The sequence below is a fragment of the Mus caroli genome, chromosome 2 (assembly GCF_900094665.2).
Source record: "Mus caroli chromosome 2, CAROLI_EIJ_v1.1, whole genome shotgun sequence".
In the NCBI taxonomy this organism is placed as follows: Eukaryota; Metazoa; Chordata; class Mammalia; order Rodentia; family Muridae; genus Mus; species Mus caroli.
In genome coordinates this window covers 145,669,514-145,683,374 of record NC_034571.1, presented here as the reverse complement: position 1 = coordinate 145,683,374, position 13,861 = coordinate 145,669,514, and the positions used below count along the sequence as shown (strand labels likewise).

General features: G+C 48.4%; 1 protein-coding gene across 1 annotated transcript in view; it reads right to left on the bottom strand.

Moving 5' to 3' along the window:
- Efcab8 (EF-hand calcium binding domain 8) overlaps positions 1-10,899 on the bottom strand; it is a 69,969-nt gene extending 59,070 nt beyond the window's left edge. Inside the window, exons 1-6 of the mRNA XM_021154642.1 lie at positions 10,745-10,899; positions 10,220-10,261; positions 8,344-8,395; positions 6,331-6,496; positions 2,348-2,466; positions 805-908 (exon numbers count right to left, since the gene is read on the bottom strand). Coding sequence (XP_021010301.1) covers positions 805-908; positions 2,348-2,466; positions 6,331-6,496; positions 8,344-8,385 — 431 coding nt within the window. The 5' untranslated portion in view covers positions 8,386-8,395; positions 10,220-10,261; positions 10,745-10,899. The remainder of the gene's footprint in view (positions 1-804; positions 909-2,347; positions 2,467-6,330; positions 6,497-8,343; positions 8,396-10,219; positions 10,262-10,744) is intronic.
- Between the last annotated feature and the right edge of the window lie 2,962 nt (positions 10,900-13,861).

The window sequence follows — 13,861 nt, the reverse complement described above, 5'->3', positions numbered from 1 at the left end:
TCCTCAAGCCTAGTACACAAACACTTGGGGTTTACAGTTTCTAGTACTTTCAGTTCCCTGGGAAGGTTCCCAAAACTGTAAAACTCATATTAAATAACATATTAAATGCCCAGTCTTCTCTTGTGGGTCATCAGCTATAGAAGCCGTCCAAGGCCCCAGCTCCAGGGGACACCATGGGTAAAGGGGCCATAAGTGGAGTGAGTAGCAGCTCAGGCAGAGCCAAGATAGACAGGGCCATTAAAATTCCCACCACCAGAGGGTATAGGGGACTTTTGGGATAGCATTTGAAATGTAAATGAAATAAATACCTAATAAAAAATTGGAGGAAAAAAAATTCCCACCACCACCTCTCCTAAGGATCAACAAGGCCCTCGCTGCCAGGCCAGGGAGTCCACCAGTAGCTTCCTCGAAGGAGAATCCCAGCTACACATATGTGAGCCATCTGTGCCTCTGGGGATGAAACTGCCAGATTCGCTCAGCACTGGCCAAAGAAAGAAGCAAGAGAGACGGGACAGTGTGCAGAAGAGGTGGAGAAAAGCATAAACAGCCCTGCTTCTTTCTGCCTGTCAGCCTGGGCAAGCCATCAGGCTGACTCTCTGAGCCTTGGCTCCCTCATCCGTGAAGCCACCTACCTTTGTCATCATGACCACCTACAGATTGTGAAGGGCAAGCTGAAGGGACAAGAGGCCATCCAGGACCTTGGTTGGGCCAGCAGGGTGGCTCGTGCCCTGAGGAGGGGGCACCCTGCAGGCTTAGTGCCAGCACTTTTCCATCACACCCCAGCTCCAGGGAAGAGGCTCTTACAGGGGGATGACAGTCATGGGAAGGTGGAAGCGCAGGCGATACTGGCTCTTCCTCATCTCCTCCTTGCCCTGGAACTCACGCATCATATAATCCACATACTTCTGCTGTCTCAGAAAGACAAAGCAAAGGGAAGAAAGGGTTGGTCGTAGTCTTAACATTTGCCTTTAGGGTCCCAAGCCCGGCATACACTGTCTCCCCTCGTCCCTCTACAGCCCCCTCTAAGTGGCTCTGAAGGCTGGCCTCTGAGCACTCACTGGGGAACTAGCCAGGCAACCAGCCTGTGCTTGGATCTCAAATGTGGCAAGCACGGTGTGTAACACTAAGCACCCCTCGTTCCTGGTCACCTCTGCTTCACACAGAGAATAATCCCACTGAGGCACCAGATCCTATTTGTCCAAGCCCATGACCAAGTTAAGGGTCCACATCTACCCTACAAATATCTGCAACTCTAGCCTCCAGTGACCAGCCTCACTAAAATGTAGCCAAGGTGCAAATATATGAAGAAGACAAGAAACAGGACTAGAGACAGGAACCGGGGATAGTGACACATCTTAGTCCCAGCTACTCAGAAGACAAAGACAGAAGGATCACCTGAGTCCAAGAGTTCGAGACCACCCTGGAGAACATCTCATCACAATGAGAAAGGAAGGGACGGAGGAAAAGGAGGGACAGAGGGAGGGAAGGCAAGTGTAACCCAGTGACAGAACGCTTGCCTAGGATGTAGCTCAGTGGTAGAACATTTCTCTATCATTCCTAAAGCCCTCAGTGCAACAAAAAGTGGCAAGAATCGTTGTGTAAATGGACAAAGATTATACCCAAACCACGAGGAGGTGTTCACTGGCAGTTATCCCGCAAACCTTTGAGGCACACTCCCTGCGTCTGAACACAGGCTCAGCTGGTAGCCAGCTCTGTAACACTAAAACAACATTCCCAGTGGCTCTGCACCTCAGTTTCCCAGCTGCTACCCATTCTGGACCCTGTGAATCTTCAATGGAGAAGACACACAGATGCCTCAGCGTCATCCTACATCAGTCTCTCCAACAAGGCACAGCACATTTCTACAGACTTAACGCCATGTGCTCTGTTTAAGGTTGTGAGTTCTTGAAGGTTAGCATTATTACTATGCTATGAAGACCTGACAGTCCTGGTTTCAACAGCCATGAGCTTGCCTGTCCCAGGTTTCAACAGCCATGACCTTGCCTGTCCCTGAGTGACAAGAAAGGGTCATGATCTGTCCTGGCACTGACAAAGATCCCCTACACTGAATGGGAGACTCTGAAGTACAGGAGAGCTAGCTGTACCTCAGTGGGAACGCTTGAGGAGAAGGTCTCCATGTGGGGGGCGGTGAGCTCACCTCACAGAAGTCTCAAGGGAGACCATTCAGAGATACCAAGCTTCCCTCCCAGCAAGCACCCCAGCTGGTCCCAGAGTGCACACGGACATGCTGCCTCCCATCTTCAAGCCTCTGCTTGCCCCCACTGAGAACCAGGCCAGACTTTCTAACCTCTCCCAGCTTCCTGTGGCTGCAGGGCACCCTCCTTACCCAAGTGACAAAGCCATTGCAGTCTGAGTCCACCTTCAAGAACAGCAACTCGAGCATCTCCTCCGACATGCTGCTCAGCACCCCCTTCATGATCCTGATGAAGCCTTCCTTTTTCAGGGCTTCGAGAGAGAAGAGCATCAGTGCTTAGGTACAAGTTGCAGGGCCCTCACAGGCCACAGGCTGCAGGCACCGCATTTCAGACACTCACTGCTACCTGCTAGTGGTTGTCAGTTTGACCCCTCAAAGGAGGCAGATGGGAGAACTCCCCCAGAGGTGTGATACCTTAGGAGGCAGCCCCTCCCCCAACCCTTTCATTCAAGACTCCAGCATCCACCCTAGCACAGGCCCACTGATTCCTGATGCTTCTGCCATCACACCCCATCATCTTTCCAGCCTCACTTGCCTGCACTCAGTCATTTCTCATGAATACCTGCCTCTGTGTTTACCCCAGAGTAGGAGGCAAGGTAGACAGAGGTTCTCAATAAACCAGGTCCCACTTCTGATCAAGGGATACAGACTAAAGCAACGTCTCTCCACAGAACAGAGGCCTCTGGTGCAAATCAGGAGCACAGGGAGAGAGATAGAGAACAGTTTGGTAACATGGATCTGAGCCTAGGGTCTCAAACATGCTGGCAGGTGCTTTACCACCGAGCTGTTCCGCAGTCATACATCTTTTAAAAGCAATTTATGAAAACAAAAACTTTTAGTCAGGTATGATGGTGTATACCTGTAATGCCAGCATGTGGGGGCAGAGGCAGAAAGTTTGGAATTTAAGGCCAACCTGGGCTACACAACGAGTTCAAGGCCAGCCTGAGCTACATGAGACTCTGTTTCAAAAAGATTAACAATAATAATAATAATAATAATAACAACAACGACGACGACCTTTGCCTAGAGGAAGAGATGAGGAAAAAAAGGAAGAAGGTAAGACAAGCATAAAATGCTTTCTCCCTGAGCCAACCTCTATAGCTGTGGGGAAATCTATTTGCAAAGGTGTCAATTGGCGCCATCTATTTTTTTATATAATTATTGTCTTCAAAAATCACTTCTAAAACCCTTTCAAATACTGGAACCCTTGCCATGGCTGGAAGGCCATGCAGTATCTGGCTCCTCTCAGCAAGCACCATCTTCTATCACATCCTTCATACTGCTCCAGCCATAAGGACCTCGCTGCACCCACCACAGGGCCTTTGCACAGCATGGATGGCCCTCCCTGCAGTTCAAGTCACTCTTTCTACCAGGATGCTTTTCTTCCTACAGAGCATCTGAGAGGCTGCCCTCTCCAATATTTGACTTTCCTATGTCGCCCACTCCACCATGACCTCAGGAACTACACGAGGTCCCCTCCATCACTCAACAAACCCTGATCCAAGTGTTTCTCTGGGCATCAGGAAGTGACAGCTCTGTCCTCTGCACCCTTTGAATGCTGGCAATGTAAGGCGGGCTCTGAGGAAACCAAGACCGCCTGCCCACAGTCACACAGCCAGTAGGTTGGTAGTGACAGATAGGAATGTCAGCATCTGTCCCCACAGCTTGTGGGCCTCACACCACCATATCATTGTCCCTGTCACACTAGACTGAGGCTCAAAAAAAAAAAAAAATGCGGAACATCATGGGCTTGCTGGGAGAAACGCCCTTCTCAAGGATGTAAGGCTAGGACCAAGAGGTTGAGAGTGACGCGCCACTGTCCTTCCATGCCTGGATGGGGACAAGGGCAGTTTATGAGCACCGCAGGCCTTTCTGAAGAGACAGGTGAAGCAGGATAGCCTCTGCACTTGCAAAGCCTCAGGAGAGGGGAAGGAGGACCTCCCACACTGCAAGAACTCCCTGGCTTGGAGGACACATAGTGAACAGGAAGGCACTGACATGGCCTCACTCTCTGCCACCAGTACTGGTATCCAGGTGCCTGGGAAATGATGTGCCACAACGTTCTCGATAGCCTTGCTGAAGGTTTCTGAACAGAAAAGCCAGCCTGGTTTTCTGATTTTCTAACTTTCCATCAATGCAGAGGGAATTGTCCTTCCCCAAACTAACACCATGGCCAGATGTGTTTTTGTTTTTTTGTGGGTTTTTTTTTTTTTTTTTTTCTTTTGGCTTTTCAAGACAGGGTTTCTCTGTGTAGCCCTGGTTGTCCTGGAACTCACTCTGTAGACCAGGCTGGCCTCAAACTCAGAAATCTGCCTGCCTCTGCCTCCCAAGTGCTGGGACTAAAGGTGTGCGCCACCAATACCCGGCAATATTTTTTTCTTAAAAAAAGAAAAAAGCCCAGGCTGGGAAGTCAGCTCAGGGGTAAAGCACTTGCCCTGCAAGGAAGAGGATGAGGACAAGAGTGCAATCCCAGGAACCTACGTTCAAAGCCAGATACCCAGTCCTGGGCAGGACAAAGACTGCCAGATCCTAGGGCCCACCAGCCTTGCCAAAACAACAAACCTCATATCTGGTGAAGAGACCCTGTCTCAAACAAATAAGGTGAAAAGCAACAGAAGACATCCTGATGTCAACTTCCAGCCCTGCCATGTGCACATACACTTCCCGTCTCTCTGTGTCTCTCTGTCTCCTCTCTCTGGGTCTCTCCCTGCTTGCTCTTCTCCCCCACCCCCCAAACACTATAGTGTAGCTGCGAAAGTCAAATGAACAGGAGAGGGGATAGACTCTAACATCCACAACCTAGCAACTCAACTCTGAAGATGCCTTTACTCCTATTTGACTTTCAGGATTATCATTCCACGGGGCAGAAATCAAGCTGCCAGGAGGGAGAAGGTCTGGGGTGCAGAGGGTATCCTCAAAACATCATTTATAGCTCATGCAATGTAAATAAGCAAAACAGAGGGATGGCTGCGTTAGACTTGGACCCACTAGTAAGGCTTGTCCAGGAGGCTCTGGGGCACCATGCCAAATCCTTCAGATATAAAAAAGGAAGTGAAAAAGAAAGGCCTGTAATAACATGCAATCCCCAGCTTAGGGCTTTTCCACTTTACAGTGGTGTGCATGGAAACCCATTTCATTGCTATTTCTTGCTTTCATGAGATAACTCACACTTTTTATTTTAGCTGGTTTCACCCAACCGGACGCTACGGACGTGTTCTGAGCACATCTGGGTAAGGGAGGCTAAGCTAGTATTTGCTCCAGTTGAGTGTAAAATGCTTCCTCAGATCAGATGTTCTACTCCAAATTAGTATCCGAAGAGTAAGATTAAAGATACTTACAGAGACCCCCAGGATGGGCAGGTCCTGCTGCTCGCACCCTCTGTGGTCCCCTTCTCCTTAGGATGAGACCTCTGACTTGCTCTTAGACCACAGGGTATCACACCGTTGCCTACAGTCCCATGGCCATAAGATTGTGACTCGTGTGAGTGTTTCTCCACTCTTGGCTAAAGCCTTGCCAGCTGCCATGTTGGCCAATCCCACATGGTCGGCCACTGTGGGATGGCTTCTAGGAGCTGAGGGCAACCTCCCTGCAATAGCCAGACAGAAATGAAAGGCCACCATACCACAGTGTCAAGGATCTGAATGCTGGGACAGTGTATGTAAGCTTAGAAGGAAGTCCTTCCCCAGTCAAGCCCCAGATGACACCATAGCCCCAGCTGACTATGGAACTGCAGCTTTTTGAGGTCCTGACCAGGAAGGCAGCTCAGCCCTGACCTTGATCAAGACTCAAGGAAACTAGGAGGTCATAAGCACATGTTGAATTAAGCCACTAAGACCATGGGGCTACTGTTACACAGAAATTGATAACAGACTGCAGAATGGCAAGGCTTAGAGGAGACACACCAAAATGCTGCATGGTGGACTTGGGTATCTGGACTAGCAGGATCTTAAAAAAAAAAAAAAATCCCCAAATAGCCTTCAATATACTTGCACCACTTACCCAGACATATGTTTTAAACAAGACACCAGACGTAAAAATGCACCAGGTCTGAGCCCTCCACGCTTCCCTGGTACCCAGGCAGGAGTCACAGAAACCAGCCTTTGGCATGGTTGTACCTCCATTCTCGTCTGCCTCCTTTTCAAACACCTTCTGTAGGTCAGCCAGGTGCATATCGGAAAACTGCTGAGCTCTTTGATTGATTTCACTGTTGTGGATGGTGGGATCTGTGACTGGAACAGATCTGGAAGTCTCCGTCTTCTGGGATCCACCTGGTTGGGCCATCTGGGACAAATATGACCACAAGAACTAGATGCTAGGAAACAGTTCTCCAAGTCAAATGTGTGTTGTGTCAGCACATCTGATACAAGGGGAATCTGTTAAGCAGCTAAGTGCACAATATTGCTCACTGCTCAAAGTGATAAGATTTCTTTACTATTGCTTACATACTTTCATTCTATGAAGATGAAGAAAGGTCTAAGGTCCTTCTTGTCGTGATGGGGAGGTAACCACTGTCCTCTTATGGATGCTGTTTGGGTCAGCAATGTCAGAGGACGTGGGCTCATTTTTTGTTTTGTTTTTTAATTTTTTTGTTTGTTTAGTTTATTGAGGCAACCCAAGCTGGCCTTGAGACCCTCCTGCCTCGACCTGCCAATGCTGGGGTTTCAGGGGTATACCATCCCACCTAGCTTAGAACTCTCTAATGGACTTCAGCCCTACCTAAGGGGCAAACATTTTGGGGCTCTTATGAGTGTCCACTAACTCCCTCATGATATACACGTTTATTGAGCACCAGGCACTTTGAGTCCAACAAGGAACAAAGCAAAAAATCAATCCTGCCTCACAGAGCCAGAAGACTCGACACTTAGCATCCACCTAAGGCCAGCTAGGAACGGCAGCACTGCCTCAGCCCTTCCCTCTGTTCCCTGCCCCTTCTTATGCTCCTCTTGTTCATTCTTCCTGATAGCCATCTCCCACCCTAAACTCTGGCCTATGGCAGGCTCTAGCACAATGAGTCCTCCACAAGACCGGAGTCTGCCTTTCCTTTCCAGTCAGACTCTCAACACTTATATCAGTCAATCTTCCTAGGAGGCAAATGTGGTCCTGACTTTGCCTCCCTCTGATACACTTCATGGCTACTCATTCCTAAGCTTAGCATCCAGAACCCTTCACACCCTAGCTTTAACAGGCTTCCTCCTTCCAAGGCACATGTAATTTGCATTATCTCTGCATTACCTGGTCCCAGGCACTGAACAGATAATGCTGGCTTGATAACTTATAAAACCCACCTCACCATTATTGCTGCTCTGCTACAAAAAATTAAGTATGACCATGAACAGACTGTGAATTGATGTGCTCATGTGTGTGACATTTGGCCCATTCTATACTCTTTTTTGTTTGGTTGGTTTTGTTTTAGTTTTTGAGACAGGGTTTCTCTGTGTCGCCCTGGCTGTCCTGGAGCTCACTCTGTAGACCAGGCTGGCCTCGAACTCAGAAATCCGCCTGCCTCTGCCTCCCGAGTGCTGGGGTTAAAGGCGTGCACCACCACACCCGGCTCCATTCTGTACTCTTAAAGAAGCCAAGCAAATGTGTGACTCTGAAAACCACACCTAAAATCCCAGCCAGAACCAGGGAGGCTGAGCCAGGGCTGCCAGATAGAAGGCCAGACTGGGCTTCTAATGAAACCCTAGCTCTGTGTGCCTTTAATCCCAGCACTCTGAAGGCAGAGGCAGGCAGATCTGTGTGAGTTGGAGGCCAGCCTGCTCTACATAGTGAGTTCTAGACCAGCTAGAGATATACAGTGAGACAATACATTAAAACAAAAAACAAAACAGTAGGGCTGGAGTTGATTATCCGTCAACTTGCCTAGCTTACTCAAGGACTGGGCTCCATCCTTAATATGGGGGGTGGGGGTTGAGGAGGAGAGGAGGGGTGGGAAGAGGAACCTGCTTGTTAGGCTCGTCTAAGTTATCACTTGACTAACTTAGATATCCTACACATATCTAAGTTTGCAAGCCTGGTGCAGAGGCTAGCAGACCTATGCTGGTGACATTTTGGAAGGCAGTGGACTGGTAAATGACATTTGTGTGGCTCCCATTGTGATCTCCCCTCACTCACTGTTATGTTCTTACCTTTTGGGGCTTGGGACTCTCTCCTGGCTTCTCAGAAGACATTAGTCTTGGCCTAAAATGGATAATCACAGTTGCTTTAACACAAGTCCACAGACCTGACCTAGCCAAGCCACAGAAAGTTGGAAATGGTCAAAGGAGATGATGGTTGCCCCTTGTCCACAACTACTCCTAGTATTTCATGAGTGTCCCCTTTCCCACAGACATTTTCCATAAGTTTACAGTGGAGCCTTCCTGAACTGATGGAAAGAAACTGGCCCACTGAAGCCATGAAGATTACTAGCTTAAATCCAGAATTTGTAGAATCCAGGGACTTCTCAAGCCATGTGGAGGTCCCAAAAGCCATTCACTACTGCGAGAGGCAGATCCAGAGGTAGAAACACATCTAAAAGTGGAGGCACAACCCTCCAATGCATACACCCTCCCAACCCCCTCCAGGGCCCTTGGGGGCAGGACCTTCTCCAGTGAGATGAGATAAGAACTCGTGGAGAGAGCTCTTTCACGTCAAGGCCATGTTTCTAATGAGAAGTCAAGATATTGGGGCACCAGACCCGTAGGGTCCCCACATCTGATGAGAGTTGGGAGGCATTCTCAGAGAGCAGAACAGACAGCAGGGAAGGAGAAGAGAATGTCATACCCACGGGACTGACACGTAATCCATGTGGACCCTGGACCACAGGGTTCCTAGGAGGCATCAGGGAGAGAGGGAACGTGAAGAGAAAAGAGTGAGAAGAAAAACATATCACAAGATCCTTACGATCTGGCTCCGAATGGGAAGAAGAGCAGTAGGCACATGAGAAAGGGCAATGGGGAGGGGGACCGGCCCAGGTCCCCGGTGCTGTCTTGACAACTTGAAAGTAAGGACAGCTAAGAGAAAAGGCAGAAACTTCTCCAGAAAGAGGAGCACGGAGGGACGAGGGCATGAAGCAAGCTGTGACGACCGACCACTCATCTAGCAATAAAACGCAAATCTCTAGAAATCTGAGGACTCATAAGCTTAGGGCATAGATACATTTAAAGAATAGAAAAAGGAAACACAAGAGACAGGATGTGGTACTGGAAAAAGAGCCACGGAAAACAGCAGAAACCTAATGCAAAAGTGTATCTAAAGTACATTTCTGTTAACTATACGAATTGTATTGGCCTTGAAAGGGACCTGGTAGTGCTGGAGAGATGGCTCAGCAGTTAAAAACTCCCGCAGAGGAGCTGTACTCAATTCCTACCACCCAAGATGGCATCCTACAATCGACTGTAACTACTGTTCTAGAGGATCTCATGTTCTCCTCTGACCTCCTTGGGCACTACACCCACAATACATAGACATACATGCCGATAAAACACTCACACATAGCTGGGTGGTGGTGGCGCACGCCTTTGATCCCAGTACTTGGGAGGCAGAGGCAGGTGGATTTCTGAGTTCGAGGCCAGCTTGGTCTACAAAGTGAGTTCCAGGACAGCCAGGGCTACACAGAGAAACCCTGTCTCGAAAAAACAAACAACAACAACAACAAAAACACTCACACATGTCAAATAAATTTCAAAAAATAAAAAGACCTGGGAAAATATGCCTTAAGGTTAATGGCAGTTATCTGGGCAGATGTAGAAGTGGGGGCACCTGTCAAATATGCATTCCTCTAACACACAGAAGGGGGAGAAGGAAAGAAAAAAGAAAGGATTTTTTTTTTTCAGGCTGGGACAACCAACTACCTCTTCATAACAGAGCAAAGGAAGAAGGTAGCCCTTGCACCCTTGTTCATCAACATCTACCCTCCAGCTCACTCTATGGCAGTGAAAAGGGGGGAGGGTCCCACCTTCCCTTAAACCAAGGTGGCCCGTAATGCAACCCATTGAACTGGGGTCCCCCTTTCCCACAGAGTACCTTGAGGAAGGGAATGCAGACAGAGCCAGACGGTTGTGAACTCTGAAGGAAAAAAAAAAAAAAACACAAGTGTCCGGAAGTAGTTTGTAAGAGAATGAAAAAAAAAAAAAAAGGAANANAAATCTGGGGAGGTGGGGAAGAGAAGGAGATGGGATAGGGCTAGCTCCTAGCTATGAGAATCCCACAGGATGAAGGGGAAACAACCCAGCAGCATGGACATGGGGGGCGGGAGGGAGTACCCCAGCATGCCTTAGGCAGCTGTCGCAGGAAACCGGACCTAAACTGGATGGTGGGTAATATTTGCCAACATCTGTCACTGCACTAGGTTCCAAATCCCGAGATAGGTAGGCCCTAATCCGTCCTTCTTCCTGTACCCCCAAAGGACTTGCCCGTCCTAGTTTAAGGCACTAGGTAAGGTAGGGCGGAAGTGGCTGATAGCTCCAGCTGGTGACAGTTTGGCCCGGGACATCCTGAGGTCTAAGCACTATCTGCCCTTTCCAGCCTGCTGCAGATGCCAGTTCAGACCTTGAAAGAACGGAAATACGGTTTGGAGTCCTTTTAGGGACAGGGAGCGCACTCCCAAGCTCCTCTAGGAGAATCAAGGAAGAATAACAGAGCAGAAGCAAAGGGGGGCACAGAGAACAATGTCTCCAGGGGAGGGGCTCAGAGGCACAGCTGTGCGAGACGAGACGTTAACCTCGTCTGGGAAAGACAAATGTGCGCGTGGGTAGGACAGGCGCTGGGATTGAGGCTGGAGGAAAACTACTCGCCAAGTGGCCGAAGCGGCAACTGGTTGGCGAGAGTAGGCGGGAGGGGCGAGGTCATGGTAGGCGGGGCCAGAGGCAGGCGGCTAGCAGGGGTAGCACCAGGGAAAGGGGAGCGAGGGAAGGCGGGGTTTCTCCTGCTCCTTCGCCTAGGACTACAGCGATTTGGTTTCTACTAACGCCTCTAGTTTTGGAATTTTTCCCTTCGTCTTCTCTCTGGAGCTGAAGTGGATTTCCAGGTCTTGGCCAGGCCCTAGTTTTTGACCCCCTTTTGGTTGGACAGAGATCTCTTTAGTGTTGGCACTTTGCTGGGCTTCATCTCACTCCTAAGCAGCGCGATTGCCAGGCTCACCCAAGGCCTGTTTCTCAGTTCCAACCTTTTCCTGTTTGGAGGTCCAAAGCTGGCTGGGCTTTGATTTCTACTTCCACTCGCTCATCTTCCTGCTCTGTGGAGCCACACAGTGCACACTGGTGATCCCTTGAGTTGGTGATCAAGGATAAGGAGTGTCCTGATTCTGCCTACCAAAGGCTAGAAGCAAATGCAGGGCCTTTCTAGGAGCTGCCAGTAACAGGAGTGGACCCATTAGATCTAGGCTTTAGTTTTGTTTTTTAAATTTTATTTATTGTATGTATGAGTACACTGTCGCTCTCTTCAGACACACCAGAAGAAGGCATCGGATCCCATTATATAGATGGCTGTGAGCACCAATGTGGTTGCTGGGAATTGAACTCAGGATCTCTAGAAGAGCAGTCGGTGCTCTTAACTCTCCAGCTGTGGTTTTGTTTTTTAAGACAAGGTCTCAGGTAGCCCAGGTGATTTGAACTCCCTATATAAATAGCCAAGGATGGCCATATATGACTTGATACTCTTCCCTTCCACCTCCCAAGTGTTGGAACTACGTATGTGTGCCACCACACCCACAATCTAATTTTTAATTGAAAAAAAAAAGGTCATAGCAATCACTAAGATTTAAAAATGCCCCTTTGCCATGGGCAGTAGTACTGAGTCTTAATGCTCAGAGAACGGAATAGGGGGTTGACTCTGGGTGGCCATGTCTCCTTAGCCTCTGGAATCTTCCATTAGTTAAGCAGGAAACAGCCAGAGAAGACAAGGTAGGAAGGATTCCCCTAAAGTTCTGGGCCCAGGGCAGGCCCTTTTTGCCTAAATGTAACAGAATATTATACAGATTCTGAGTAGAGTAGAGTTTTCTCCCCAGACAAGTGGACCTTGTTGAAATGGAGATTCTGAAGTTTGGGGACAGGGGCATACTCCCATGTTAGGAAGTCAATCTGGATTCCCAGGTGTCAAAGGTTAACAGAGATTGGAGACTGCTGCCAAGAAACAAAAGTTCTACAAAAAAAAAAAAAAGTCCACATGTGACTTGAATGAAGTCAGAATATATATGTATGCTTATTCTTCAAATTTCAAATGACTTCAGTGCCTTCACATTTTTCGTTTTGTTTTGTTTTGAATTGTTGGGCATGGTTTTGCATGCCTTTAATTCTAGCAGTCAAGAAGCAGAGGTAGGCTGATCTCTATAAGTTCAAGGCTAGCCTGGTCTACAGAGTCCCAGGACAGCCAGGGCTACAACAGAGGGACCCAGCCTCAATTTTTTTTTCTCTCTCTTTCATTTATTGATGGCTGGAGTTATGGCTCAGTGCCTCTCATGGCAAGACCTTTGGTTACATCTGATACCATCACACATACATGAGATAATGTCTCAAAAATAAATAGCATCAATAATGACAGAAGTAGATGGCATGTCATGATGCAATGATAGAGCCATGTATAAATCACGCCATGAGGAAAAAAAACAAACCCACACTGCAGGATACAACTGTCTATACTCACGCCGATGGCCTGCTGAACGCTAGCAACACATACCTGTAACTCTAGCACTTACGAGGCTGAAACAGAGGCTTTGTGATTGTAAAGCAAGCATGAGCAACACAGCCAGCTCCAGGACAGCCTGATCTATGCAGGAAACCTACAAAAAGCAAAACACAGGAGGGAAATGGCTCACTGGGTCAAGTCATGCTGTCCAAGATTGAGAACTTACCCAACACCCATGTAAATGACTGACATTGAAACACACCAAGTTAACTCCAGAGCCAGGCAGGGAGGGGTCAGTAGAGACAAGAGGATCCCGGGGCTCACTAGCCAGTTAGGCTAGCTGAAACAGAGACCTCAGGTTTAGTGAGAGACTATGATGGTTTGATTATGCTTGGCCCAGGGAGTGGCACTATTAGGAGGTGTGGCCTTCTTGGAGTACGTGCATCACTGTGGGCATGGGCCTTAAGACCCTCATCCTAGCTGCCTGGAAGCCAGTCTTTTAGCTGCCTTCAGGACAAGAGGTGGAACTCTCAGCTGCTCCAGCCTCATCCCTGCCTGGATGCTGCCATGTTCCCACCTTGATGGTAATGGTCTGAACCTCTGAACCTGTAAGCCAGCCCCAATTAAATGTTCTTTGTAAGAGCTCCTTGGTCATGGTGTCTGTTCACAGCAGTAAAACCCTAGCCAAGACAGATGCCCTGTCTCAAAACCTCAAGTGGAGATAGAAGATAGCTAACATGAACCTTCAGCCTCCACAGGTGTGCACATCCACACTCACACATAACAAGCATACATATGCATGCATAACACACACACACACACACAGCGAGCACACAAGGTCTATCATGTAAAACAAAGCAGCTGAGGAAGTGGTGTAGCCTGAAGATGGTTCAAGGAACTTTCAACTGGAAGCAATATATGATTTTGCATTGGATGACAGACTGGAAAAGTAGAAATATTCTAGGGCCCAACAGTAGGCGAAACTGGAATATATGGGCTCTACATAACTATAGACTGCATTTGTTTTCTGGTCTTAAGAATCAA